Here is a 25,282-nt window from a genome sequence, read left to right on the forward strand (position 1 = left end):
AAGTGTATCACAGATGGTCCACTGGTCCAGCTTGACTGCGCTGCTCGTATTTGCTGTAATCAAACGGGTCCGTTGGAGTGAACGGAGATGGCGCGACTCTCTCTCTATATGGTTCTGGTTCAGAGGGACTAGGCAGGGGACGAGGTCTAGGAGGAGAGCAGAGGTCGGTACACGGGGAAGGCAGTAACACGGAGAGACCGCTCGGTACGTGGCATGGCACCAATACTTCACAAGAAGAGTGAGAGGGAAGATTAAATAGTTGCGATGGGGAGGCGCGATGAGCGGCAGGTGAACCGCATCTACACGGAGATCATGTGCGGTTCCTCACACTTTCACTTCAGTGCTTGAACCATTTTCGCCATATGCTCCTCCACCATCGTCCCAGAGTTCTCTTCTCAGAGCCCTCAGGTTTTCCGTCTTTCTTCACAAACGCTCTAGCCACCATTTGCTTCAGGCGGCATGAAGCCTTATTCCTTCTCAACTCTTCTTCTAGCTCCCCCTTTATCTTTTCATTCTCCTTCATCTTTTGTCTAAGTTCTTCTACTTCACTCAGTCGTGCCTTTTCGTTTTCTTGGTAGAAGAAGATCTCGTGCCTAAGCTTGATCTTCTCCAGCTCCTCCCTCGCTGTGTACTCGGCCAACCTTCTCATCTCCTTTATACACTCCTCCTCCATTAGCTTCCTCTCCTCTTCAACCACCCTCTTTTCATCCTCCAGTTCCTTAAGTCTGTTCTTCATTTCTTCTCTCTCTCTTGCCCACTCCTTTTCCATCTTCTTGTACTCACTGACCATCTCTCTGTTTTTTATCATCTCTGTGTCTATTTGATCTGTGGCTTTATTAATCCTGGATATCATATTTTCAATTGTCATCTTGAACATCTCCTCCTGTTCACTCAGCGTCTGTGTGTAATCCTTTGTTTGTTCCTCACTTCTTTTCAGAATTTCACTTTCCATCTCAGTCTGTATACTGCAGTCCATCTTCTTTCTTATAACTCTCCACTGTCCACTACTGTATTAATTAGTTGTATGTTCAGCTGTGATGCTGTACAGTCTTTCCTTTTTCTCAACAAATATCACACTGGTGTCGACTGCCTTGACGTGCGGCCTTATATACGTTCGGTTATGTTGTGTTATGTCGTTACTATAGAAACGGAATTCTACTACTTACCAACGTCATGTATTGTGACGTCATTTCGATTAATCAATTCATAACATCTAAGTAAACAAAAAACATACTGTGGTTATAGAATTTTAGTACGCAACTTACTAAAAATATATGAATATATATATATATTACTTTATTCAGTAATAGTTGTTCCTTTTTAATAATAAGTTCATTATTATACATTTCTTTTTTTTAAGAAAAAAAAATAAAAATATGCAGAAGTACCACAATATACCGCAGCATGAATGAATTTACATTTGAGACTGTTCGTATCTACTGCCATTTTAATTTGGGCAAATTAATTCTACTTTAAATAATACATTTAAATAAAGGAGTAATGAGATGGAATTGAATGAATTACATTAGAAAAGGAGCACCCTGGCAGCAAAGTAGATACCTGTCACGTTTTTTATTTAAAAATAAGGAAAATTTTCCGCTGGTCGCTGCGATCATTCCCTCCAGCCCAATCAAGGTCCAGGACCCCTTATATTTTACACGACGTCTTCACTTTTTTGATAGAAACACCTTCTCTCTCGTTACATTCATCCATCTCTGATTAGTTTTTCGGGTTTGTTGTTCCCGCTGTCAGCGCTAATCTCGCGAGAACTGACACTCGGGCTACTGCAGGTTGCCATTCTCGCGAGACTAGCGACATAGTTCAGTTTGGAGAGGCGCTTGAATGCTTTTAAGATATATACTATATTACAATACGGGAATTTACGGGGAAATATTAATACGGGAGGACATCGGGAAAGAGGGGTAAAATATGGTAGTAGTTTCCCAGCCAAAACGGGAGAGTTGACAGGTATGCTCTATGCCAGGGGTGGGCAACCTTTGAGACATGGAGTGTAATGAGTGTGTGGCACTATCGGCAAATAAAATTGGAGTGTAAATTGTTAGGGGAGTGGAGGTGTAAATGGACACAAATTAAGTATTATATCACGATCGATCGCCAAGTATATGCACACAAAGACAGGACTGAAACGAGTCTTGATCACATGGGTGGACAAGTCAAGCCTCATCTGACAATGTGAAATATGGGAAATCTGATCTATAATGTGTGTTCACAAATGTGAGAAATGTTTGATTATGCACCAGTGAACTGAAGCCATTTGAATGTCTAGCATTACCTGAACCGCTCCATGGGTCTTCAGTTCAACTTCTTTTCAGGGTGTGTTGGGTCTGCAGGACTGATGGTTGCTAAGATCCTGCGGCGCGTGCGTCTGTGAATGTCAAGCGATGTGTGCAGCTCAGTCCATCAGTCCCGCAGCAGGGTTGAGATCCAGACCCAAACCAGCTGTGAGTACACGTGCGTCTTGATTCGTTAGGTCAAACAAAACGAAAGATGATTTGATCATTGGTGTGTTTACACGATGCTCTAATGTGATAAAGGACGTTATAAACGACGCGCAAGCAGCTCTTAAACATGCACGTTCGCCTTTATTATATCCACTTTCATTTAGTTGGTAAACGTTTAGCTTCAAGAAGCAGCATAGTACTAACACGATACAGTGCGTAACTCTTAAGACATTTTGGTGGATACACATGTGGGACTGGAATGTGTGAGTCTTTTATTTCCCACCAGACCGGACCGCGTTTACTGGCGGGTCCCAGTTTGTTCCCCGTTTGTTCCCCGGGCAACAGGCCACCAACAGTCGCTCCAGCTCTCCAAACGTGTGTTTCAGCATAACAAACGAGCTAAAACCGAATAAAACATGAATGAACGACCCTTTAATTAGTTTGAAAATGATACATTCACTACACTACAGTTTGTTGGGTAAAAGTTATATTACAGAGGCTGTAATGTTGGGAAGTGCAGTTTCATGTTGTGTTTTTTGACTTGCGTGTTGTAGGTGATGGACGTTGGAAGCCACGGAGAAGCTGATGACACAGATGATCTCCTCTGTGCTGGTCTGAATGCTTGTCTTAGACTTTTACTCTGATTCTGGATCAGTCTTGTCGGTGTGGGTGGAGGTGCATGCGCTTTAACTGAGCTTTAACTGAGCTTTAAAGGAGCCTGTCTATATACAAAGAACTGACGCTGTCGTTTAAGGTGCAGCGACTTCTAAATATAATCACACATTATTTTGATCCCAGATACCTCTGTGTTAACGTTCCATATTAACACTGTGTACTGCAGTAGTTCATGGGTTATAATCTGACCAATCACAACAGCAATGGAGTGTCTTTTCAGTCTTTCATTTTGATGTTAGTTTCTGCCTGTTCTCTGTTCTCAGATGGTGTTGAAGAGGTGACCAGTGGTTTCTGTCTGGACCCAGCTGCTCTCTGCAGAGACCACTGCGATCTCCTGCTTGACGCCATCGATGATCAGCTCAGTAGGCTGCAGGTCAGATGGGAGGCCACTCACAATATTTCTTCCTTTCTGTTTCTTCATTGAAAAACTGCATTTCCAGCAATTAAATGAGTAAATGTTGATGTTGTGTAACACGTCACAAAGTCACTGGCTCAACACTACAGTGATAACGCAGCTGAAGTGTTGGGAACCAGCGTGCAGACATATTCACGTGTGTCTGGCTCACGCACACCTGGCACACCTGGTGAAGGCCTTGCTTGTCCAGTAAGGAAATAACACAATGTCTCTGGTTCCTAAAACTGGGACTAACCCCGTGACCTCCATAACAAAATGATAAAAGACATTTCTTTCAGGCAAAAGATCATTTGTTTGATCAGTTATATTAATACAAGGATGCTTTTGTGGGGTCTTATATCCCTGATTTGTGCCATATAGATACAAGCAGAGAATATGATCATTTAACCAGCAAATGTGTTAAAATTACCTTGTACACTTGCAAAAAAAGCATGAATGTGAAGTGGGTGAGAATGAGGATATTTACTGCAAAAGTTAAATTTCTAAATTTACGCTAAATTTCTGTTGTGTCCCTAGACTCCCCCGACCAAATGGAGGGAACGGCAAGACGGAGAACTTTCTCCACTCAGGTAGACTCAAGGCCTCTCAGGATCACGTTAGAAGATGGCGGTGGGCGTGGCCTGTGATCTGTGGGCGTGATCTGTGGGCGTGTCATTGGGACCAGTACCACGCTCATCACGTTTTCTCATGCTCTCACCTGTCTCACACCTGATTCAGCTCATTGAGCAGGTGTAGAACTCATCAACCTTTATGAGATGAGTGAGAATACAAAAATACACTGAGCTTGAGATCCAAGGACTCGGACTGGGAACCAGTGCCTTTCACTGGGTGTCAATTCTGCAGACTGTCCAGAATCTGGATACTTGAAAATTTTTTATTTTAATTGGATTTTTTTTCCTCTGATTTTTGAAAATAAATATAATCTAAATCATTTTAGGATTATGCCCAAATTCAATATTTGTTTTAGGATATAGCACATGTGGTCTTTTTTATATCTTTAAAATTATTTTCAGTGCACCTCAGAAGCAGTAAGTCTATGATTAAAGACTCTGTCCTGAGCACCACGCCCCCTCCCACTGGCAACACTACCTCCACGCCCAACGAGTCAAACTCTGACCTCCCGGACACTTCCACAGGTAAAACAGGCCGATAATGGTCCCGTCCCAGGGTGCAATGCCTCCTGTAACGCCGAACCGTTGCCTGTTTCCCTGCCGTTACAGAGGTCACTATAAACATAGTGGAGCGAGGTGGCCAGCAAGAACGGGGCAGTGATCGTGTTCGCCTCTTTACTGCCCCCTCCTGGCAGACACTGGGAGCTGCAGGACCCGGTGGCTCGAAGACTGAGCAGTGTCTTTGGAGACTGGAACGACTGCTGGGAACTACCATTGGGGTGTGTGTGTGTGTGTGTGTGTGTGTGTGTGTGTGTGTGTGTGTGTGATTTCATCATTACATTAAGACATTACAATATTTGTTATATTATTTATGTATGACACATTTCATAATTTTTTTTTTCATTTTATATTATTATGTATTTTTAAAGTGAAAGGTGAGGCAGATTATATGCCCCGCCCCCCTGAGGGACGAACACAACACAACAACAGGACAACTGCCACTGTGGACAAACAGTACAAACAGTACAACAGTATAACAAAGCTAAAATAGCATCTTTAATAGGTAACAGGGGAAGAGGAGGAAGAGGACGAGGAAGAGGAGGAGAGCGTGTGCACTGAAGACTTCAGCTCAAGATTCAGAGATGTGATGCTGGACGTTCCAGTGCCACGTTCAACTGGAACAGGTATGCTGACCTCAGATCAGTTTCCAGTGACCATATAGATTAGGTCGATGGGGATGGGGGTGGGGTGGGAACTGGTCTCAGTTCAGCATAAGGAAACGAGCTTCTGCCCAGGATTCAAATGACCTACAGGCCTGTTGTGGGATGATACTCATTTGAGTGTCCACAGATGTAATGGAGAAGTCTTAAAAGACTGGAGAGATTTTAATTATAATGAGTTGAACTGACAGGAATCAACCAGTAGGAGGCAGCATAGCTTTATGTACGTACCTTCTGAACTGGACCTTTATGAAATCATGATTTTCATTTAAAAGGGTGCAACAATCTCTTTAAAAATGTTGGGTTTTTTGTCAGTGGGGGACCGTAGGGGCACAGTTAATGTATTTGAGTTAACTCAAAGTCAAGTTAATGTAGCTGTTATTCTTGATGGTTCTGTCCTAAGCCACAGACAGTCTGAGCAGTGATACTGTACGCGTTACTGAAGCCCAGATGGCAGGATATCTGAGCACAACACACAACCCCAGTAGGCATTCTTCACAAACGCCCAAACCCAGACCCCTAGCAGGTAGCTCCTGGCTTCATCTGTGAGCCAGACCTTCTCTGAGCTGTTTCTGTCGTTAAAATGAAGTAGATTTACTCATACTCACAGTGTCAGACAACAATAATATAGAGTAAAAATATACAGTGCATCAGAATAAACCATTTTCAGTGCTGTAGACGTAGGTACTGTGTTCATATAGATCTCTGAGCTTCTGTAGTTCCTCTGAGGAGGACAGACTTGTTCACCACAGACAGCGATCTGGACTCGCTGCACACAGAACAGGTACTATGGCATATTCAGCATACGCTGAACAGATGCTGTGTATAGTCTTGTGTTTGCTTCGGCATTAAAAGGCAGTGAACTTGTGAATTGCTTCAGAAAATGCAAAATGCATGAATATAATCACAATGCAACTGAAACTGTAGACAAGCAGCGTGTGTCTGGGTTTGAGGGACCAGTTGTGTGGTTCTGACTCACTGTAACGACCTCCATGGTAGGCAGTGTGACCTCTGACCTGAGTGAGTGCTACATTCTTGTGGAAGTTATATATGACATGTTTTATGAATCTGGATATGAGTTTACGAGCGTGAATGGCAGTGAAACCTCTCTGCTTGTGTGACGTTACAGCGTGGGAAGGTCAGAACGGATCCTGTGATGAAGGACAAACACTCAGGTAATAATAATAAATAATAATAATCTTTATTTGTATAGCACCTTTCATACATACATGCAACTCAATGTGCTTTACAGTATAAATAAAAGAAACATAAAAAGGAGAAGACAAAAAGGAAATGTTAGAAGAAATTAAAGTAAAATAACATAAAATGTAAAAAAGTAAAGTAAACAATATAATAAAAAAGTAAAGTAAATAAAACTAAAGTAAATATAAGAAGATAACAAAATATTAAAATTAAAGATAAAAAGAAATAATTAAATAAAGTGACAAATTATAAAATAATAGACTAGAGTTTCTTAACTAAAAGCAGATCTAAACAGAAATGTTTTGAGACTGTTCTTGAAACTATTCAGGGATTAAATGCCTCTGAGCTCTTCAGGAAGAGAATTCCAGAGCTTTGGGCCATAGTGTCTAAAAGCACCCTCGCCAATCTTTAATCGGCATCTAGGAATCACCAGTAGATTACTGTTTGAAGACCTCAGAGACCTGACTGGAACATATCTAACCATCATTTCACTGAGGTAAAGAGGGGCAAGACCATGAAGACATTTAAAAACCATGACTAGAACCTTAAAATCTATCCTAAAGCTGACAGGTAACCAGTGCAGTGAGTGGAGTGCAGGTGTAATATGATCTCTCTTTCACCTGTGGGTCAGAACCCTTGCAGCCGCATTCTGAACTCTCTGTAGGTGCGAAATAGAGCTCTTTGGAAGAGCAGACAGAACAGCGTTACAATAATCTAGCCTTGATGTGATAAATGCATGGACAAGTTTTTCACTGTCAGCAGGAGTGAGCATATCTCGGACCTTAGCAATGTTTCGAAGGTGAAAATAAGCTGTCTTGTATGTAGTCATGATGTGTGATTTGAAGCTGAGCTCATTATCAAAGGTGACGCCCAGGTTCTTAACACATTGTCTGGCATTCAGATTCATTTGATTTAAATATTTAAACATCATTTCTTTGTGAATCACTGCCAAGAACAAGAACTTCTGTCTTCTGTTTATTTAATTGCAGAAAATTGTCAGACATCCATGTCTGTATATCATCTATGCAGTCAAACAGTGAGCAAATTGATTTTAGGGCCTTAGGTTCTAGAGAAATGTAAAGTTGAGTGTCATCTGCATATTGATGATAACTAATACCATGTTTATTAATGATATGTGGTAACGGAAGCATATATAGGTTGAATAGTAACGGCCCAAGAATTGATCCTTGGGGGACGCCACAAGTTATTTTTTGACGTGTGGAGGAAGAGGTACCTAATGCTACGTAGTAATCAAGCCCAGTTAGGTACGATCTAAACCAGTCTAAGACTAAGCCACTAAGGCCTACCCAGCTCTGTAGTCGATCAAGAAGAATTTCATGATCAACCGTGTCAAAAGCAGTGCTTAAATCCAGCAGAAAAAGGACTGAGAGTTTGCCTGCATCCGTATTCAATCTCAAGTCATTTACTACCTTAACTAGGGCTGTTTCAGTGCTGTGGAGAGCTCTGAAACCAGATTGAAAAGTGTCATTTATTTGATTTACTTTTACATAATCATTCAACTGGATTGACACAACTTTTTCAATGATTTTGCTAAGAAAGGAAAGGTTAGATATAGGTCGATAATTATTGAGAATTGTGGGATCAAGATTTCTGTTCTTTAATAGTGGTTTAACCGTTGCTGTTTTTAAAAAGTTAGGGAATTCACCCAATTGCAGAGACTGATTAACAATCGTTAGAACTTCATTTGCTAATGAGCTCAGAACCTGCTTGAAAAAGCATGTAGGTAAAGGGTCCAGTTCACAAGTAGAGGATTTTAGTGATGAGATCACATCAAGTAGTGTTGTCAACTTCTTGGAAATAAGACATATTAAAGTTAGGCTGAGTAACTGATATAAGGGTTGATAGTCTATTAGTGCTTGTTGCTATGTTCTGCCTTATACTAGTAATCTTGTCCCTAAAAAATATTGCAAACTCATCACATTTTTCAACTGAAACAGTCTCAGGGAAGAAACAGGAGGTGGGGTTTACTAGCTGATCTATACTTCTGAACAAGACAGCCGAGTTATTATTTGATGAATTGATTAAGGTAGAGAAATAGTTTTTCCTTGCTGATTTCACTTCACTGTTGTAATTGTGCAATGTTGTTTTATAAATATCAAAATGTACTTGCAATTCTGACCTTCGCCAACGTCTCTCAGCCTGCCTACAATCTTGCCTAAATTTTACAATAGAAGGAGTGTAGATTAAACAGCGTGAATCTAATGTTATCAGACAAACTTGGGATACAAACTAAATCAATGAAAGTAAATCCAAAATATTGATTCTCCCTGTTTCTCTCTTTCTTTGCTCTTTCGTTCTGTGTGTGTGTGTGTGTGTGTGTGTGTGTGTGTGTGTGTGTGTGTGTGTGTGTGTGTGTGTGTGTGTGTGTGTGTGTGTGTGTGTGTGTGTGTGTGTGTGTGTGTGTGTGTGTGTTAGCTCTGATGAAGGGCAGGTTATAAGACTCGGTAGAAAGCTGAAAACTCCAACCAGAATTCAGCGAAAGAAGAAAAGGATCCAAAGCGAGAGGAACAACTACAGCCCAACTCCACCCTCTACACCCACTCCACCCTCTACACCCACTCCACCCTCTACATCCCCTCCACCCTCTACATCCCCTCCACCCTCTACACCCACTCCACCATCTACATCCCCTCCACCCTCTACATCCCCTCCACCCTCTACACCCACTCCACCCTCTACATCCCCTCCACCCTCTACACCCACTCCACCCTCTACACCCACTCCACCCTCTACATCCCCTCCACCCTCTACACCCACTCCACCCTCTACACCCACTCCACCCTCTACATCCCCTCCACCCTCTACACCCACTCCACCCTCTACACCCACTCCACCCTCTACACCCTCTACACCCCCTCCACCCTCTACACCCTCTACACCCACTCCACCCTCTACACCCACTCCACCCTCTACACCCCCTCCACCCTCTACACCCCCTCCACCCTCTACACCCCCTCCACCCTCTACACCCACTCCACCCTCTACACCCACTCCACCCTCTACATCCCCTCCACCCTCTACACCCACTCCACCCTCTACATCCCCTCCACCCTCTACACCCACTCCACCCTCTACATCCCCTCCACCCTCTACACCCACTCCACCCTCTACATCCCCTCCACCCTCTACATCCCCTCCACCCTCTACACCCACTCCACCATCTACACCCCCTCCACCCTCTACACCCCCTCCACCCTCTACATCCCCTCCACCCTCTACACCCACTCCACCCTCTACACCCCCTCCACCCTCTACACCCCCTCCACCCTCTACACCCACTCCACCCTCTACATCCCCTCCACCCTCTACTTCCCCTCCACCCTCTACATCCCCTCCACCCTCTACACCCTCTCCACCCTCTACACCCACTCCACCCTCTACACCCACTCCACCCTCTACACCCTCTCCACCCTCTACATCCCCTCCACCCTCTACATCCCCTCCACCCTCTACACCCACTCCACCCTCTACACCTTCTCCACCCTCTACACCCACTCCACCCTCTACATCCCCTCCACCCTCTACATCCACTCCACCCTCTACACCTTCTCCACCCTCTACATCCCCTCCACCCTCTACACCTTCTCCACCCTCTACACCCACTCCACCCTCTACACCCACTCCACCCTCTACACCTTCTCCACCCTCTACACCCTCTCCACCCCCGTCACCCTCTGCAGCTGTGAGACATCGCCCGTCTTACACAGGCACTAGAGAACAGGTATCTAGTGACGTCTTTACTTTGGTCTCATTTTCCTGTTCATATTTAATAAATTTTAGTAATGTTGTGTGTGTGTGTGTGTGGTGGTTAGCCCGCACCCGCCTACAGCACGTAGTGTTAGGTAGACCCGCACCCGCCTTCAGCAGGTAGTGTTAGGTAGACCCGCACCCGCCTTCAGCAGGTAGTGTTAGATAGACCCGCACCTGCCTACAGCAGGTAGTGTTAGGTAGACCCGCACCCGCCTACAGCAGGTAGTGTTGGGTAGACCCGCACCCGCCTACAGCAGGTAGTGTTAGGTAGACACGCCTACAGCAGGTGGAGTTAGGGAGACCCACCTACAGTAGGAGGAGTTAGGGATCAGGTCACTCCCCCCAGCACACCGGCTTTCCTTTCTACGTGCCTTCTGAATAGCATGTGACGTGAATACAGAGCCCTGTTCCCTAATGTGGGATGGGTCAGGACTTAAACTGGTGCTACACCATTCAAACACTTCAATCAGCACCTGTGTGTCATAACCTGTGTATCATAAACAAGACATTACTCCCATATTCCTTGATAAACACAAGCTGAAACACTGAACCGTTTGCACTAAAACAATCTGCCACCAATTTAGCACCAGTATCTTCCCCAGCCACATCAACCCACCTGTCCTGACTCTGGTGTCTCCTGTGCTGGTGTGTATGACGTGAACAGAAGGCGGAGAGCACGACCATGCTCCTAAATCAGAGCTTGAAGCAGTCAAAGTGGGAGATCCGAGACCTGAGAGCAGTGCTTGCAGAGTCTGAGCGGGTCCACAAGGGGGCAGCAGGGAGGCAGGAGCAACAGAGCAGGAGCTGGGCTCAGGATATTCTCATGGAATGTGTGGCTACAGGAGCTGCTGACAGCCAATGGCATGCCTGCACACACCAAGCCCCTCCCACCCAGGTAAATATATACCTGTGTATGTGTGTTAATGACCATCCTTGTCTTTAACGTTGTAGTGAGAGTGTGCTAACCCTAACCTTGGCACTACATTAGGTACACAAGCCATTATACCTACACTGAACACATTAGGCACGGCTCTTTTCTAAATGCCTTTCGTAAGTGTGTAAATACACAGTGCAGCTCATCATTTGGTTTGCACTATATCACTTCTACCCTGTTCAAATGCTAAATGTAAATGTGCCATATTTTGTCAATTTTGATTTTTTTCACCGCAATCGAAATTTGTCCTCCTCTTTTAACCCATTTGTGCAGTTAGAACACACACACACACACACACTAGTGATTACTAGGGGGCTGTGGATCACACGTGCCCAGAGCGGTGGGCAGCCCTAGCCCAGCGCCCGGGGAGCAGTTGGGGTTAGGTGCCTTGCTCAAGGGTACCTCAGTCATGGCCTCAGGTCTGGGAATCGAACCCATGACCCTCCGGTCACAAGACCAGTTCCCTATCACAGGACCATGACTGCCCCTTAACCGTACAAGTCTTGTTTCTCTGCTCTTGCCGTCACTTGCCGCCCTAGTAATCACTAGTGTGTGTGTGTGTTCTAACTGCACAGGTGGGTTAAAAGCGGAGGACAAATTTCGATTGCGGTGTAAAAAATCACAATTGACAAAATATGGCACATTTACATTTTATTTACAAATGTTTGCCAACTGTGATGAGCTAAAATTACTAGCACATCCTTCTGACTTTTGTTTTACAGGAAGCGTGCGGCTACAGGAGTCGATTTTGATGATGGAGATGATGCGTAATCTCTTCATGCTTATGAAATAACATGAAATGTTCCAGTTTTAATCCACCAACACTATCACTGTTACTAATCGGTATTTTTAAGTAGATAATATTAACAATACAAATGTTTTTTAAATCTCTATGGAACTATTGTAATGAATTATGAAGGTCGTATGATTTTAAGAATGGCATTTTTGAAATAAATATTCTATTTTAATTTCCTAAAAGAGTGATTTGTTTTGTTATGTATAAAATTTAAAACGAGTGCCTACATCAGTTCATCTCAAGAGTATGGAATAAACCATTAAAAGTGAAGTTTGGTACTGCATAAAGTTGAAACGGATAAAACAATTCCAAAGATAAATAACCATATGCACATTTATATCTTAGAAAATATGAAATTCTATCAAGGTACTAAAGGATACTGTACAAGAAAATATAATACACAAGTTTTTAGAAAGGTCATTTTCATGGTTTGTTTGAATGGGGAGTACAGAAACCAGCTTTTCTTTGCAAGCACATTCTTTAATCTGCTTTAATCTTAATCTGTTTTAACATAACTCCCTGACCTTATGTGTACCACTGCATACTACCTGCACGTGGCCAGGTCTACTAATGTAGACCTACCAATGTAGACCTACACAAAGCAACAAGAAAGTGCAAGAAAGTATTTACGTGTTGCTCGGTAACATAAGTTTGTGAAACTTTTTGTAATGACAAAGTTTAATAAACATATCACAGTCTTCTGGCATTTATTATGCTCCTGTTAACTAAGAAATGGCGCTTGTAGAACTGTTGAAATGAAGCGTGATTTCAACTGAAATTGCATATGTGTGTGTGTATATATACTGTATATGAATCTATACATGGTACGTAGTGTATATGTGTAACGCTGGGACAGAAGCAGCAGGAGACAGAGGCTGAGGGTGACCGGGTGTGCTCTGTGTGGTTGTGGGCGTGCGTGTGACCGAGGGAGTGTGTGTAGGCGCCCTCTGGCGGCCTCCAGGCCGACCTACCGTGACAATATGTCAGCTTTTATTGTCATAGGGACAATATTACTTCCAGCAATAATATGATTACAAAGCCACATATTGGTATATCAAAATAACTAACAAACTTAACAACTTGACCCTGACAAAATACAGGGGAAAACAACTGGAAAGCTACTGAAACCTACATTGTTCACTCAGTCAGTAACCTCTACAGCTTGTCTTTTCTCTCTCAGCTTTTCAGTGCCACCTTTACGTTTGGTAGTTTGTTTAGACCAGGGGTGCCCACACCTTTTCAGCTTGTGAGCTACTTATAAGATGACCTAGTCAAAATGATCTACCTACAATAAAAATGCAAAACAAATGTATTTCTTCTATATTATAATTATTATATTATTTCAGTTATTATTGTTACTATTTAATAGTATTACTATTAATAATAGTATTGCTATTTAATAGTGTATTAAACCAAGGACCCAATCAAGGTCCAGGACCCCTTATATTTTACACGACGTCTTCCTTTTTTGATAGAAACACCTTCTCTCTCGTTACATTCATCCATCTCTGATTAGTTTAGTCTGATCGGGTTTGTTGTTCCCGCTGTCAGCGCTAATCTCGCGAGAACTGACACTCAGGCTACTGCAGGTTGACTTTCTCGCGAGGCTAGCGACATAATTCAGTTTGGAGAGACACTTGAATGCTTAAAAACACATCACAAAACAGCTTTACAATTGTATGGGTCCAGATCCCTAATGAGCGACAGAGATGACAGTGGTGAGGAAAAACTCCCTATGATGGTGGGGATTAGGAAGAAACCTCAGGAGGACCAAGACTCAAAAGCGAACCCATCCTCCATTGGGCGACCCGTTAGCATAAGTCTGTATTTATAATCCAAATATAGTTCTATAGTTATAGTTCTAATTCCAGGCCAAGCAGTCACAGTCCCATCAGTGCAGGTGGTGAACCTCAGATAGGAGTTGGCATCAGTGCGTCCTCTGTGGCAATGGCACATCCAACCAAAATGAATAAGTTCATAAAATGTGTTTAGAAATAATTATGGTATTTCATAATAATAATAATAATAATAATAATAATGTCTCTAGGGCACAGGTTCGTTTACTACCCTTTCTGTAACGTACTAATCAGGCAGACAAGGATCCAAGTGCGGATAATAGCCGTCTTTATTGAAACAATGATCACAGAGCTATCAAACAGGTGAGGGTGCCATCTAGTTGCAGCTCCATTGAATCCCCTGTGGTTCTTTGGCCTAAAGAGAGAGAGGAGAAAAAGACAGGAGAAAATGATTATTATGAGTATTGATGTGATATGAATTTGAATTTGTTGCACATCCTTGGTTGTTTTTTATACGTGTAATGAGTGTATACGTATCCAGTAAGTGTTCTCTAATACTGTGTATTCACCCACTATGGGATATGTATATGGGTAGACAAAACTGAGTTGTCATGTGTGAGGACTAAACTCACATCACTCTGCAGGCACATTTTGAGGCAGACCAGTTCATCAGAACCAAACAGGGCAAGACCAGGCTGAGAGCAGATGCTGTTTCCACCATTTTTGTGCATCGCCCCGCACTCAGAAAGAGGAAGCCCCCTGCACAATACGAAATGACAGAAAGAAGAAACGGTTAAAAGATGGTCAGCTTGGAAACAAGAGCCAATCCACAAAGGTGAAAAACAGCAGGCAACTAATATACACTAACAAGATAAATTAAATACAACATAAATAATACAATAATAGAATACAAGTCTAGTATGGTTACATATGATTACATATATCATACTATACTAGATTTTAGTATGTTGTATTCCTCTTTAGTCTTGTAAGATTCATTGATCAAAACTGCCACCCTAGTTTCAACTTGCCTTGTGTTTTCAATCTCTTGATGATCTTCTCTCTCCCTTTGCCATCAATCCAAAGTCTGCTGAGCATAATACAGATAATAGTCAACAGATTAACAAAACCTACAAACACTTGATCTATAAATTACACTGTTGTGTACTAGTTAGAAGTCTTAAATATGCATTCTAGTCAATATCAGCAGTGATGTATCACAAGAATGGCTCTCCTCCTTATTGTGCGTTATCTTAACGTTAATGGATATCCTCATTTCACCTCCTCCACCCAACACACTCTACAATCACACTCAAATGTTTAACATCGCGTTTAGGTGAAATGGCATTAAGAGAGGAATTTACTATTAATAGGCTGTAGGTCGTTAATGTGAAAGCTCGCTAACCGTATTCGCGTTGTCTTAGCATAGAATTAGTTCCCTAAATCTGCTTATAAGAGGTGGATAATTCACTAAAATGCTTTAATTCACATTTAACGCACATGTTAATTTGATTCTGATGTCCTTATAATACACAATCAGATTTTTTAAGCGTACTAACCTGTAAAAGTGTATCACAGATGGTCCACTGGTCCAGCTTGACTGCGCTGCTCGTATTTGCTGTAATCAAACGGGTCCGTTGGAGTGAACGGAGATGGCGCGACTCTCTCTCTTATATGGTTCTGGTTCAGAGGGACTAGGCAGGGGACGAGGTCTAGGAGGAGATCAGAGGTCGGTACACGGGGAAGGCAGTAACACGGGGAGACCGCTCGGTACGTGGCATGGCACCAATACTTCACAAGAAGAGTGAGGGGGAAGATTAAATAGTTGCGATGGGGAGGCGCGATGAGCGGCAGGTGAACCGCATCTACACGGAGATCATGTGCGGTTCCTCACACTTTCACTTCAGTGCTTGAACCATTTTCGCCATATGCTCCTCCACCATCGTCCCAGAGTTCTCTTCTCAGAGCCCTCAGCTCTCTTTATCTTTTCATTCTCCTTCATCTTTTGCCTAAGTTCTTCTACTTCACTCAGTCGTGCCTTTTCATTTTCCTGGTAGAAGAAGATCTCGTGCCTAAGCTTGATCTTCTCCAGCTCCTCCCTCGCTGTGTACTCGGCCAACCTTCTCATCTCCTTTATACACGCCTCCTCCATTAGCTTCCTCTCCTCTTCGATGACCCTCTTTTCATCCTCCAGTTCCTTAAGTCTGTTCTTCATTTCTTCTCTCTCTCTTGCCCACTCCTTTTCCATCTTCTTGTACTCACTGACCATCTCTTTGTTTTGTATTTTCTCTGTGTCTACTCGATCTGTGGCTTTCTTAATCTTGGATATCATATTATCAATTCTCATGTTGAACATCTCCTCCTGTTCACTCAGCGTCTGTGTGTAATCCATTGTTTGTTCCTCACTTCTTTTCAGAATTTCACTTTCCATCTCAGTTTGTATACTGCAGTCCATCTTCTTTCTTATAACTCTCCACTGTCCACTACTGTGTTAATTAGTTGTATGTTCAGCTGTGATGCTGTACAGTCTTTCCTTTTTCTCTACAAATATCACACTGGTGTCGACTGCCTTGACGTGCGGCCTTATATACGTTCGGTTATGTTGTGTTATGTCGTTACTATAGAAACGAGAAGGGTAACGCTGCAGGCCGGAGCCCCGGTGGGCGTGGGTAAAGGGCGGAGCATGTGTCAATCATTTTCGACTGCAGCCAATCAGATACTAGACTTTTGTTGTCAATCAATTTTCATTAAGCCAATTATCAGCCAGAGTTAGCTGTCAATCATTTTTTACTGCAGCCAATCATCTTAACAGATCTGCCAAAAGAAGGCGGATACTGCACGGAGAATCTCTTTAAACAGAAGTATATGCCGCTCTTACACAAAAGTAGCTGAATAAAAACTAGTGGTGGGCCGTTAACGGCATTAACGGCGGTCGTTAATTTGATACTCTTATCGGGCGATATAAAAATTATCGCCGTTAATCTATTCTTAAAGTTGGGTTGGGAACTGGGTCAAAATGGGTAAGCAAACTACGATGACTTTCAACTTGATAGTTGAGCTCGGCTGTATTCCTAACCAAATTGCACAGTAGGGGCGAGAACGAGTTTTCAAACCTGTGAATTACAAATCGTACGTGTGTTTACATGGATGCGGCCACAAAGTCGCCAGGTTTGCTTCATGGAAAATTTATTTTTAGGAACGTAAAGTGTTACCGGAGCGGAGCTCGGAGCGGTCGTTTTCTGCATGGTCCTAGCGCTAGATTCGTCGCTATTTAAATATTTATTTTTAACCGTTTAAAACTGCAGAGGACCAAAACCGGCTTTTGAAAAAAATTACGTAATTACAAATTACGTCCGTGAGGTTAAATGTACTAAATATTGGCTTACATTTCAAATATCATGTTTAGCTGAATAAACATGTTATCAACCCCTTTTAATGTACAGTATGTACAGTATGTAGGCTTACAAATTCATGTTTAACTGAATAAACCGTTGAACACGAGTAGCCTACATTTTATTGAGCATGTTTTTTTTCTTCAAGTATCAAAGTAGAACAGCTTCCTCAAGCAGTCATTGATGCATTTTGGAAACAGGAGATGAGCCCCTGGTCTAACGCACCCCCTGTATTAAGAAACCCTATCTCAAAAACTGACTTTTAGTCATTACTTGGGTAGCACGCATATGAACCATTTTAATATAGATTAATCTAGATTAATTTCAAGAATTAAGTGAGATTAATCTAGATTAAAAAAATTAATCTATGCCCACCCCTAATAAAACCATTAGAAGAGCCATAACTTTAGACATTTTTAAATCAAAGTTTAAAATACTTCTCACTTGTTATTCTGGAACGGCACTTTAATGTTTTTTTTTTCCTTTATTGCAAGTATTGCATCATTTGTACATCATTTGACAATAAATGACAAAATTAAACAACATTAAACAACAAACAGTATTAATACATATTTGAGTTATTTTGACAACAGAAGTTGACTTAACTTTGAAGTTCAAATGAAAAAATGTAACTCTTTGTACTTGTGCTTCAATACTTTGTGAAGCATCCTTTAGCTTTTATAACTTCCAACAAACGTTTTTGGTAAGTACTAACAAGCTTCTTACACCTCTCAATTGGAATCTTGGCCCATTCTTCATGTGCAAAAGCCTCTAGTTCAGTGATGTTTGATGGCTTCCGTGCTGCAACTGCCTCTTTAAATCCCACCAAAGATTTTCAATCGGGTTTAGATCTGGGGACTGAGAAGGCCACTCCAGGACATTCCATGATCTTTTTCTCAACCAAGCTTTGGTTGACTTGGAGGTGTGCTTGGGATCATTGTCTTGCTGGAAGGTCCAATGATTGCCAAGGTTTAATTTGTCAACAGATGCCATCACGTTCCTCTTTAAAATGGCCTGGTATTTCTGAGAATCCATGATGCCAGTTACACAATCAAGATTACCAGTTCCTGCTGCAGAAAAACAGCTCCACATCATCAATGACCCACCTCCATGCTTGACTGTGGGGATGGTATTCTTCTGGTCGTAAGCCTGGCCTTTCGCACGCCAGACATACCGTTGGTCCATATGTCCATACAGTTCCAGTTTGGTTTCATCAGTCCATAGAACTGTCTCCAAAAACTCTGTAGCCTTATCCAAATTCCTCCTGGCAAATTCTAGTCGACTTTTGATGTTCCTTGTGGTTAAGAGTGGAGTGCGTCTTGGAGTCCGGCCATGAAGTCCTCTTTTATTCAGTGCACGTCTTATATTTTACATTTTTACACCCTTATCCAGAGCGACTTACATTTTTTTATCTCATTTTTATACAAGTGAGCAATTGAGGGTTAAGGGCCTTGCTCAGGGGCACCTCAGTCATGGCCTCAGGTCTGGGAATCGAACCCACGACCCTCCGATCACAAGACCAGTTCCCTAACCACCAGGCCATGACTTATAGTTGCTACTGAAGCACTTGCTCCAGCCTTCATCAGGTCATTCTGTAGGTGTCTTGCACTCACACGGGGGTTTTTCTTAGTTGTCCTGACTAAGTTGCTAAGGGCTCTTGATGAAATTTTGGGCTTTCTTCCACGGCCAGGCAGGTTTGCAGCTGTTCCATAAGTTTTAAACTTCCTTATAATGCTCCCAATGGTGTCTCTTGGGATGTTATATTTTTTGGAAATCTTCTTATATCCAAGGCCCTTTAGGTGCGATGAAATAATCTCCTCTCTCAGCTTTTGTGGAAGCTCCTTTGTCTTTCCCATGATTGCAACTCACCTTGAATTCCTTCATGGGTGGGGTTTATATATGCATCACAGCTGAAGCAAATGAAGGATCATTATAGAGTTATCAAAGGCTTAGTTATGTTTCAACTCTACTTTAGTCCATAAAAACTGTCAGAAAGCTTTAAAAACAACAATATTATATAGGGGTTGAATAATTGTGACATGGCTATCTTAACAAAATATACTGTTACACACAAATACTATATCATGCATTTTCTGTTCTGATTATATGTATCACTCAACTCATGAAGTCATCCAAAGAAGAATCTTGCTATTTGAAAAAACATATATTGATAAATCTTTAAAATCTTTGGGGGGTTGAATATTTATATATATATATATATATATATATATATATATATATATATATATATATATATATATGTGGCGAGTGTAAATTGTCAGCGGGGGGGGGGGTGTAAATGGACACAAATTAAGTATTATATCGCGATCGATCGCCAAGTATAAACGCCTCCGCCGAGCAGAGCGTTGAGGAGCGATTTCGATTGGAGGATCGTGCTCTCTGTCTGAGATATTTTATTATTCATTTTTTGCTGATGCTGGTCCAGCGTGGCGCGTGCCAGTGATTATGCCTCGGCATGCCCACGTGCCATATGTTACCGAGCCCTGATGATGGAGATGATGCGTAATCTCTTCATGCTGATGAAATAACATGAAATGTTCCAGTTTTAATCCACCAACACTATCACTGTTACTAATAGGTATTTTTAAATGCATAATATTAACAATACAAATGGTTTTTAAATCTCTATGGAACTATTGTAATGAATTATGAAGGTCGTATGATTTTAGGAATGGCATTTCTGAAATAAATATTCTATTTTAATTTCCTAAAAGAGTGATTTGTTTTGTTATGTATAAAATTTAAAACAATTGTGTTGTGTTCTATAGAGTTCTAATTAGATCCTCCACTAGGAGGCACTGTGTACTGTGTAAGAGAGGAAGGCAGAGGAGAAGAAGGAGTGCCATGTGCTCAGTAAAGTACGGCTGTGTTCGAAATAGCCTACTACATACTACTGGCGTACTGATCGAGCCCCAAATCAGTATGCAGTATGTGACCAAAATGAAAATTTTCAGTACGTGAAACATACCCGGATGACCTACTACTTCCGCAAAATATTCCAGTACGCGAACAGAGCTATCTTCGTGGTGTACTGCATCCCATCATGCAACGCTACGTTCACGTAACCCCGTAGTATGCTTTGCTTTTGTCGCATACTGGAAACTGTACTGCATACTACTACGAGGACCAGTATGCAGTATCCAGTATGTAGTAGTCTATTTCGAACAAAGCCTACGTGTGTATTTAATCTGTACGGTTGTGTTGCTTCTTACTTTCATTTAACAACCTAACAAATTGGCAAAGAGGATGGCCGTTTCCCTACCGCCACCATTCCTCCAGTGTCCTGGCGAATCGACGCTTTCGTTCAGTACGTGGCTGCAAATGTTTGAGGGGAATGTTGAGAATGACTTGGAGTTATATTGTGTTGTTTAAGTGTTCCCTTTATATTTTTGAGCAGTATATATACACACTACCGTTCAAAAGTTTGGGGTCACCTAGACAATTTTGTGTTTTGCCCTGAAATCTCATACTTTTATTTATCAAATGAGTTGCAAAATGAATAGAAATATAGTCCAGACATTGACAAGGTAGAAATAATGTTTTTTTTTTTTTATTTGAAATAATTTTCTACTTTAAACTTTGCTTTCGTCAAAGAATGCTCCCTTAGCAGCAATTACAGCATTGCAGACCTTTGGCATTCTAGCTGTTAATTTGCTGAGGTAATCTGAATAAATTTCACCCCATGCTTCCAGAAGCCGCTCCCACAAGTTTGATTGGGTTAATGGGCACTTACCATACGGTCAAGATGCTCCCACAACAGCTCAATGGGGTTGAGATCTGGTGACTGCGCTGGCCACTCTATTACCGATAAAACACCAGCTGCCTGCTTCTTCTCTAAATAGTTTGTGCATAATTTGGAGGTGTGCTTTGGGTCATTGTCCTGTTGCAGGATGAAATTGGCTCCAATCAAGCGCTGTCCACAGGGTATGGCATGGTGTTGCAAAATGGAGTGATAGCCTTCCTTATTCAAAATCCCTTTTACCTTGTATAAATCTCCCACTTTACCAGCACCAAAGCAACCCCAGACCATCACATTACCTCCACCATGTTTGACAGATGGTGTCAGGCACTCATCCAGCATCTTTTCAGTTGTTCTGCGTCTCACAAATGTCCGTCTGTGTGATCCAATCACCTCAAACTTTGATTCGTCTGTCCATAACACTTTTTTCCAATCTTCCTCTGTCCAATGTCTTTTTCTTTTATTAGCCAGTCTCAGATATGGCTTTTTCTTTGCCACTCTGCCCTGAAGGCCAGCATCCCGGAGTCGCCTCTTCACTGTAGATGTTGACACTGGCATTTTGCGGGTACTATTTAATGAAGCTGCCAGATGAGGACCTGTGAGGCGTTGATTTCTCAAACCTGAGACTCTAATGTTGTCTTCTTGCTCAGTTGTGCAGTGGGGCCTTCCACTTCTCCTTCTACTCTGGTTAGAGCCTGTCTGTGCTCTCCTCTGAAGGGAGTAGTACACACCATTGTAGGAAATCTTCAGTTTCTTGGCAATGTCTCGCATGGAATAGCCTTCATTTCTCAGAACTGAATTTCTTCATTTCTGGCCATTTTGTGAGTTTAATCGAACCAACAATTGTAATGCTCCAGATTCTCAACTAGCTTAAAGGAAGGTCAGTTTTATAGCTTCTCTAATCAGCAAAACTGTTTTCAGCTGTGCTAACCTACTTGCACAAGGGTTTTCAAGGGTTTTCTAAATATCCAATAGCCTCCTTACAGAGTTAGCCAACACAATGTACCATTAGAACACTGGAGTGATGGTTATTGGAAATGGGTCTCCATACATCTATGTAGATATTGCATTAAAAACCAGACGTTTACAGCTAGAATAGTCATTTACCACATTAATAATGTATAGAGTGTATTTCTGATGCATTTAATGTTAGCTAAATAAAAAAACTGCTTTTCTTTCAAAAATAACATTTCTAAGTGACCCCAAACTTTTGAACGGTAGCGTGTAATTTTTTATATATATATATATATATAAAATATCATAATTATTGTAACATGGTCAAGTCAAATTTATTTATATAGTGCTTTTTACAACACATCACAAAGCAGCTTTACAATTGTATGGGTCCAGATCCCTAATGAGCGACAGAGGCAACAGTGGTGAGGAAAAACTCCCTATGATGGTGGGGATTAGGAAGAAACCTCGGGAGGACCAAGACTCAAAAGGGAACCCATCCTCCATTGGGCGGCCCGCTAGCATAAGTCTGTATTTATAATCCAAATATAGTTCTATAGTTGCAGATGGTGAACCTCAGAGAGGAGTTGGCATCAGCGTGCCCTCTGTGGCAATGGCACATCCAACCAAAATGAATAAGTTCATAAAATGTGTTTATTATTATTATTGTTATTATTATTATGAAATGCCATATTATTTATAATCTCTCTAGGGCACAGGTTTGTTTACTACCCTTTCTGTAACGTACTAATCAGGCAGACAAGGATCCAAGTGCGGATAATAGCCGTCTTTATTGAAACAATGATCACAGAGCTATCAAACAGGTGAGGGTGCCATCTAGTTGCAGCTCCATTGAATCCCCTGTGGTTCTTTGGCCTAAAGAGAGAGAGGAGAAAAAGATTATTATGAGTATTGATGTGATATGAATTTGAATTTGTTGCACATCCTTGGTTGTTTTTTATACGTGTAATGAGTGTATACGTATCCAGTAAGTGTTCTCTAATACTGTGTATTCACCCACTATGGGATATGTATATGGGTAGACAAAACTGAGTTGTCATGTGTGAGGAGTAAACTCACATCACTCTGCAGGCACATTTTGAGGCAGACCAGTTCATCAGAACCAAACAGGGCAAGACTAGGCTGAGAGCAGATGCTGTTTGCACCATTTTTGTGCATCGCCCCGCACTCAGAAAGAGGAAGCCCCCTGCACAATACGAAATGACAGAAAGAAGAAACGGTTAAAAGATGGTCAGCTTGGAAGCAAGGCAAGAGCCAATCCACAAAGGTGAAAAACAACTCCAGCAGCCGAGCTTCAAAATCCAACAACCCCCCAAACAGCTCCAAATCAAGCCCATTAGACAGAAACATTTGGACTAATCATTACTCCTACAAGTAAATCTGCTTATTAAGAGGTGGATAATTCACTAAAATGCTTTAATTCACATTTTAACGCACATGTTAATTTGATTCTGATGTCCTTATAATACACAATCAGATTTTTTAAGCGTACTAACCTGTAAAAGTGTATCACAGATGGTCCACTGGTCCAGCTTGACTGCGCTGCTCGTATTTGCTGTAATCAAACGGGTCCGTTGGAGTGAACGGAGATGGCGCGACTCTCTCTCTATATGGTTCTGGTTCAGAGGGACTAGGCAGGGGACGAGGTCTAGGAGGAGATCAGAGGTCGGTACACGGGGAAGGCAGTAACACGGAGAGACCGCTCGGTACGTGGCATGGCACCAATACTTCACAAGAAGAGTGAGGGGGAAGATTAAATAGTTGCGATGGGGAGGCGCGATGAGCGGCAGGTGAACCGCATCTACACGGAGATCATGTGCGGTTCCTCACACTTTCACTTCAGTGCTTGAACCATTTTCGCCATATGCTCCTCCACCATCGTCCCAGAGTTCTCTTCTCAGAGCCCTCAGGTTTTCCGTCTTTCTTCACAAACGCTCTAGCCACCATTTGCTTCAGGCGGCATGAAGCCTTATTCCTTCTCAACTCTTCTTCTAGCTCCCCCTTTATCTTTTCATTCTCCTTCATCTTTTGTCTAAGTTCTTCTACTTCACTCAGGCGTGCCTTTTCGTTTTCTTGGTAGAAGAAGATCTCGTGCCTAAGCTTGATCTTCTCCAGCTCCTCCCTCGCTGTGTACTCGGCCAACCTTCTCGTCTCCTTTATACACGCCTCCTCCATTAGCTTCCTCTCCTCTTCAACCACCCTCTTTTCATCCTCCAGTTCCTTAAGTCTCTTCTTCATTTCTTCTCTCTCTCTTGCCCACTCCTTTTCCATCTTCTTGTACTCACTGACCATCTCTCTGTTTTTTATCATCTCTGTGTCTATTTGATCTGTGGCTTTATTAATCCTGGATATCATATTTTCAATTGTCATCTTGAACATCTCCTCCTGTTCACTCAGCGTCTGTGTGTAATCCTTTGATTGTTCCTCACTTCTTTTCAGAATTTCACTTTCCATCTCAGTCTGTATACTGCAGTCCATCTTCTTTCTTATAACTCTCCACTGTCCACTACTGTGTTAATTAGTTGTATGTTCAGCTGTGATGCTGTACAGTCTTTCCTTTTTCTCAACAAATATCACACTGGTGTCGACTGCCTTGACGTGCGGCCTTATATACGTTCGGTTATGTTGTGTTATGTCGTTACTATAGAAACGGAATTCTACTACTTACCAACGTCATGTATTGTGACGTCATTTCGATTAATCAATTCATAACATCTAAGTAAACAAAAAACATACTGTGGTTATAGAATTTTAGTACGCAACTTACTAAAAATATATGAATATATATATATATATATATATATATATATTACTTTATTCAGTAATAGTTGTTCCTTTTTAATAATAAGCTCATTATTATACATTTCTTTTTTTTAAGAAAAAAAAAATAAAAATATGCAAAAGTACCACAATAAACCGCAGCATGAATGAATTTACATTTGAGACTGTTCGTATCTACTGCCATTTTAATTTGGGCAAATTAATTCTACTTTAAATAATACATTTAAATAAAGGAGTAATGAGATGGAATTGAATGAATTACATTAGAAAAGGAGCACCCTGGCAGCAAAGTAGATACCTGTCACGTTTTTTATTTAAAAATAAGGAAAATTTTCCGCTGGTCGCTACGATCATTCCCTCCAGCCCAATCAAGGTCCAGGACCCCTTATATTTTACACGACGTCTTCACTTTTTTGATAGAAACACCTTCTCTCTCGTTACATTCATCCATCTCTGATTAGTTTTTCGGGTTTGTTGTTCCCGCTGTCAGC

General features: G+C 41.8%; 1 protein-coding gene across 7 annotated transcripts; it reads left to right on the plus strand.

Annotated features, from left to right (window-relative positions):
- The first annotated feature begins 2,064 nt into the window (after nt 1-2,064).
- Nucleotides 2,065-12,069, plus strand: LOC143509493 (uncharacterized). 7 transcript variants are annotated; one of them, XM_076998295.1, is made up of 12 exons: nt 2,065-2,462; nt 3,017-3,074; nt 3,401-3,510; nt 4,069-4,121; nt 4,566-4,688; nt 4,773-4,942; nt 5,227-5,347; nt 5,787-5,909; nt 6,513-6,558; nt 9,023-10,328; nt 11,022-11,252; nt 12,014-12,069. In XM_076998295.1, the coding sequence occupies exons 3-12, from the start codon at nt 3,488-3,490 to the stop codon at nt 12,041-12,043; spliced, it is 2,226 nt and encodes a 741-aa protein (XP_076854410.1). In that variant the 5' UTR covers nt 2,065-2,462; nt 3,017-3,074; nt 3,401-3,487; the 3' UTR covers nt 12,044-12,069. The 7 variants fall into 7 exon arrangements, 6 of the variants coding, with proteins under 6 accessions (XP_076854410.1, XP_076854408.1, XP_076854412.1 ...); XM_076998293.1 differs by lacking the exon at nt 12,014-12,069 and having other exon boundaries at nt 11,022-11,867; XM_076998297.1 differs by lacking the exon at nt 12,014-12,069 and having other exon boundaries at nt 5,787-5,867; nt 11,022-11,867.
- The last annotated feature ends 13,213 nt before the right edge of the window (nt 12,070-25,282 follow it).

The sequence above is a fragment of the Brachyhypopomus gauderio genome, chromosome 3 (assembly GCF_052324685.1).
Source record: "Brachyhypopomus gauderio isolate BG-103 chromosome 3, BGAUD_0.2, whole genome shotgun sequence".
Taxonomy (NCBI): Eukaryota; Metazoa; Chordata; class Actinopteri; order Gymnotiformes; family Hypopomidae; genus Brachyhypopomus; species Brachyhypopomus gauderio.